Raw genomic sequence first — 4704 nt, forward strand, 5'->3', positions numbered from 1 at the left:
TTTTTGGTTTTTCGAGACAGGGTTTCTCTGTATAGCCCTGGCTGTCCTGGAACTCACTTTGTAGACCAGGCTGGCCTCGAACTCAGAAATCCACCTGTCTCTGCCTCCCAAGTGCTGGGATTAAAGGCGTGCGCCATCACCTCCCGGCTCGGTTTTCTGATTTCTAATGGAAACAGAAAGGGAGTAGATCCAAATGGGAAGGGCAGCAGGGATGGTGTGTGTGTGTGTGGGGGGGGGGGGGAGACTGAGAAGAATAGAGGGAGAAAAAACTGTAATAAGGATATATTAAGAGAAAAAAATCTACTTTTAATAAATGGAAACAACAAAGGAAAAATAAAGTCAAGCTGGACAGATGTAATAGACAATGAGAAGAGACCCCCCCCCAAAAAAAAAACAGTGGGGAAACGGTCCATAAAACAGTTTTCACATTTTAAACACTGCCCAGAGCAGTATTATGAGCAATCATATGGAGTCAATAAGGTCACTCTGAGACATGCCTAGTGCTGCAAGGGCAGGAAAGCCAATTTTACATGGAAATGAACAATAGATGAGGAGCATCTAGGAGAGCAGGCTGGCATAATAGCAGAGGATGCCCTTTCCTGGGTTTACAGGAAGGAAAACAAGTTTGAAAGTCTTAGGTGCTTAGCATTAGTTACAGAAATAGAAAGTCGGGCTTTCTACGGAAGTTAAATCTCATTAACTCTACCTAAAAATACACACTTGCTTATATCCCTTTTACAGCTAACAAATTATGAAAAATCTCAACATTCCCAAATAATTAAGTTACTAGGGTATCTAAAACACAAGATAATACACAAAGCTAACTAAAGTTAACGAATTTAAAAAGGTCAGTTCAGTTTAAAAAAAAAAAACTCAGTTCCCTTTTTAAAAAAGAGAATATTGAGACGAGTAGGAGGCTGGAACCCCTCTAGTGATCACTGCAGTGCTAAAGCTCAGAGGTTCATCTCTAGCACAGCGGTCGCAACTACAAGCTGTCACATCAAGTTTACCATGGAAGAACTAAGATAATTTATGAAAAGCTCATCAATTCCTATCAGAGAGTCATGTGACCCTAGAGGCATTAAGTCAAACCTGCACACTTATAGAATGATTCTTCTCTGCCTATGATCTGTCACATGATAAAAACAGTGATATCCAAAGCATTATTAATATCATCTGAAATAACACTAAATGCTTACTTTGTCTAATTATGGAAAAGACCCCCTATGTTATGCTCATAATATAACCCATGTGTAGAGTGCAATCTGTATGCCAGGGCATGAAAATGAAGGAAGGATCAACCAATGGGAGGCACTGATAATCAGACTTGACTTCACTTCCATTAACCACATACATTGTCATGATACACAAAGCTAACTCCATTAACCACATCTGGAAAAAGGTGTATTTCTCCAGCACAAAGTCAATACAGGTAAAATCCAAGCTGGTATTCTACACAAGAAATCATACTTCTTTTCTTGTCTTTTTAAAAACAGCTTTTCTGACATCATCCTTGTACATGCAGATTTATATATGACAGTAGATCAACATGTACCCACTGGGCATGCAAAGTGCACAGGTGACACTTGGCAAACACACATGCAATCAATACCTTGGTCTCGGTGACCACCTCTTTGCTCTTCTTAAAGCTCCCACAACTCTCTGCAGAGCTGGGGAAACACCTCTTCCTGTTGGAATCACAGGGAGGCTGGGTTCTGCTGTTGGAACCGCTCTCAAGGATCTCAATCACCATGTGGATGAGGTATGTGTCAATATTTTCAGGAACTAACATTCTGATGAGTTTAACTTTATACATATCTGTAGGAGATAAGAAAACCAAGACAAACAAAAGTTCAGCAAAATATTTTAGAAAATTATCACGTGAAAATGATAAAATACTATATATGAAGGAAGAAGACTGTGACCCCCCCCCAAAAAAGAATTCTTGTCTCACAAATGGTAACATCCTTAAGAGGAATGGGGTAGAATTAATGGGTAAAACTCTTTATGGTGTCTTTTGTTCCCTGAGAATAACAAGAATCACACATAGATCCTTTTAAAGGAAACTATACTTCAATTTCCAAATATTGGTCACCAATTAATTTTATTTTTTTAAAATAATTTATCCTTGGGGCTAGAGAGGTAGTTAAGAGCTCACATTGCTTTTTACAAGGGATCCAAGTTTAGTTCCCATATCAAGAAGTTCACAACCATCTGTTTAATTCTAGCTCCAGGTAATCTGATGCCCTCTTCTGGCCTCTGTAGAGACCCACATTTGTGTGTATACACACACACACACACACACACACACATGCAAATAAATTCGTTCTTTTTTTTAAAGTTCTTTTTTTTTTTTTTTTTTTTTTTTAACAGCTTTTAATTTGCTTAACTCTTTTGCTCTCTCTGGATATTCTCATTTGTGTTTATTAGCCATTCGATATTCCTCAGTTGAGAATTCTTTATTTAGCTCTGTACCCCCTTTTCTTTTTTTTTTTTTTTTTTTTTTTTTTAGAGGGGGGTTGCTGAGACAAGTGTTTCTCTGTGTAACCCTGGCTGTCCTGGAGCTCGCTCTTTAGACCAGGCTGCCCTCAAACTCACAGAGATCTACCTGCCTCTGCCTCCCAAGTGCTGGGACTAAAGGTGTGTGCCACCACCACCTGGCTTAAAAACAGCTCTTAAAATAGAAGCGATGGATACTTACAAATAAGTTTCTAAGACAATTAAATCAACAATATATTTCACAGCCAAACCACATCAGTTACTTAAAATGCTTATTGTAAGGTAAGTTTTCTGGGAGACTACGTTCATCACAGCATTGTTTTTGTGAAAAGGTGAAGACAGAATGTGCCCAAAGTAAACCCCGCTGAATCCACAGGACAGGATGCTCTGTGGCAGTCTGACCAGAGCTGTGCTTTCAGAAGGACGGGACCTGCACACTTAGTGCCAACACAGCTCCCTCACAGCTTCTGCACACAGTGTAGTGTCTCCTACAGATAAGCCACCACTCTTCCTTGAAGCATATCCTTTCTTCATCATCCTCATCTTCAGTGTTGAGTACAATAGAGCTAAGCAACTAGAACGTGCTTATTTGTCTTCACTGGGGTTGGAAAGGTCACCAAGCGCTGCTGACACTTAGCACAGTGATCAGAGGCCAAGTGCTGGTCTAATGAATGACATCTTGAAACCATGAATTTAAGTTGTTGATATTTTACATTTGTATCTCTGGATGGCTGAAAGTAGGGTTGGTAGTCCATAGGTTAAATACACTGTAGTTTGATGCACTGTGATAAATTATCTCTAAACCATTCTGTATCTAGTACTATAACCATTAACCTATCACATCCTACTGAATATCTGAAGTTAAGTAATTCAAGTTATTAAATTTAAAAACTGATTTTATACCAGTCTATTTTGTCCACCTTCAAGGCTTATAAAAGCTAATTATGGGTCACAATTTTTGATGTTACTATTTTGTCATTAATTTTTTTTGACAGTGCCTCATGTAGCCCAAGTTGGCCTTAAAAATCACTATAAAGACCATGATAATAAATGCTCTTAGCTTCATTTCCTAAGCACACACTGGCATACTGGCTAAAGTATTTCTGATTAAACTTTAGCATTAGAAGACATGTTATAAACATAAAACATCTGACTTAGAAGGCTTAACACAGAAAAAATGTAAAAGAGCTTTTTAAGAACTTTAGGATAATTGAGTATTGAAATGATAATATTTTAGTATATAGAACACATGAAACTGTTATAAAAAGTAACTGTATGTATGTAGTTTTTTAGCGTAGATGTTAGAAAATTAAGGTATCCGTATGGTTAATGTCATATTTCTATTGGCTAGTGCTGTTTTAGAAAAATCACAGCATATCGTAAAGTCGCTGAGACGACAGTTTTATAAGTAAGTCACTTGTAGTTTAAGATCTACTTATTTCCACTCCACTGCCCCGTGTGAGTCTATACTAAGCATCCTTTGGAAAGTTAAATGACAGCACTGGCTGTCCTCCTTTGGTGCCCTAAAAGGGATCATGTTACCCCTGTGTCGAAGGCCCCTCAGAAGCCACCTTAATTTTCCAGTTCCATGCACATAAAGAACAGGAGAAATTACTCAGGGTATTATCTAGGTACCTCATTAAATATCTTACTTAACTTATTAAGCCTAGTTAAGGATACTCAATGTAGTAAAAGAAGTTTTAAATTATATAAACATAGAAAAACTAACAAGAACCACAGAATTATAAAATCATAAAATTACAGAGTGAAAAATCTAATAATAAGTAAAAGTAATAAGATATACGAAAGTAAGAGTTCAACTCACAGTTACTCTATTTTTGAGGAGTTAATATAACATTGTATTATATTTAATATTATATTATAAAATACAAAATATTATATTATAAAAATTATATTGTTATAAAAATACAAAATAAATTTCAATTTGGAACTGTGCAAAATTTATATTTCAAACAAACTTCATTAAAATGCTTAATTATGTAACAGGGCTATAGCTAAATAAAAATAATGTCCAGATATTAATGTAGTATGCATATTTTCATTCTTTTTATTTTTTTAAGATTTATTTATTTACTATATGTAAGTACACTGTAGCTGTCTTCAGACACTCCAGAAGAGGGAGTCAGATCTTGGTACGGATGGTTGTGAGCCACCATGTGGTTGCTGGGATTTGAACTCAGGACC

The 4704-nt window shown here is 36.6% G+C and overlaps 1 protein-coding gene across 5 annotated transcripts in view; it reads right to left on the reverse strand.

Annotated features, from left to right (window-relative positions):
- Wrn (WRN RecQ like helicase) overlaps positions 1-4704 on the reverse strand; it is a 131334-nt gene that overhangs the window by 2812 nt on the left and 123818 nt on the right. For all 5 annotated transcript variants that reach the window (XM_029532084.1, XM_029532081.1, XM_029532083.1 and 2 more), the window contains one exon: positions 1613-1818. In XM_029532084.1, coding sequence (XP_029387944.1) covers positions 1613-1818 — 206 coding nt within the window. The remainder of the gene's footprint in view (positions 1-1612; positions 1819-4704) is intronic.

This window comes from Mus pahari, chromosome 19 (genome assembly GCF_900095145.1).
Source record: "Mus pahari chromosome 19, PAHARI_EIJ_v1.1, whole genome shotgun sequence".
Taxonomy (NCBI): Eukaryota; Metazoa; Chordata; class Mammalia; order Rodentia; family Muridae; genus Mus; species Mus pahari.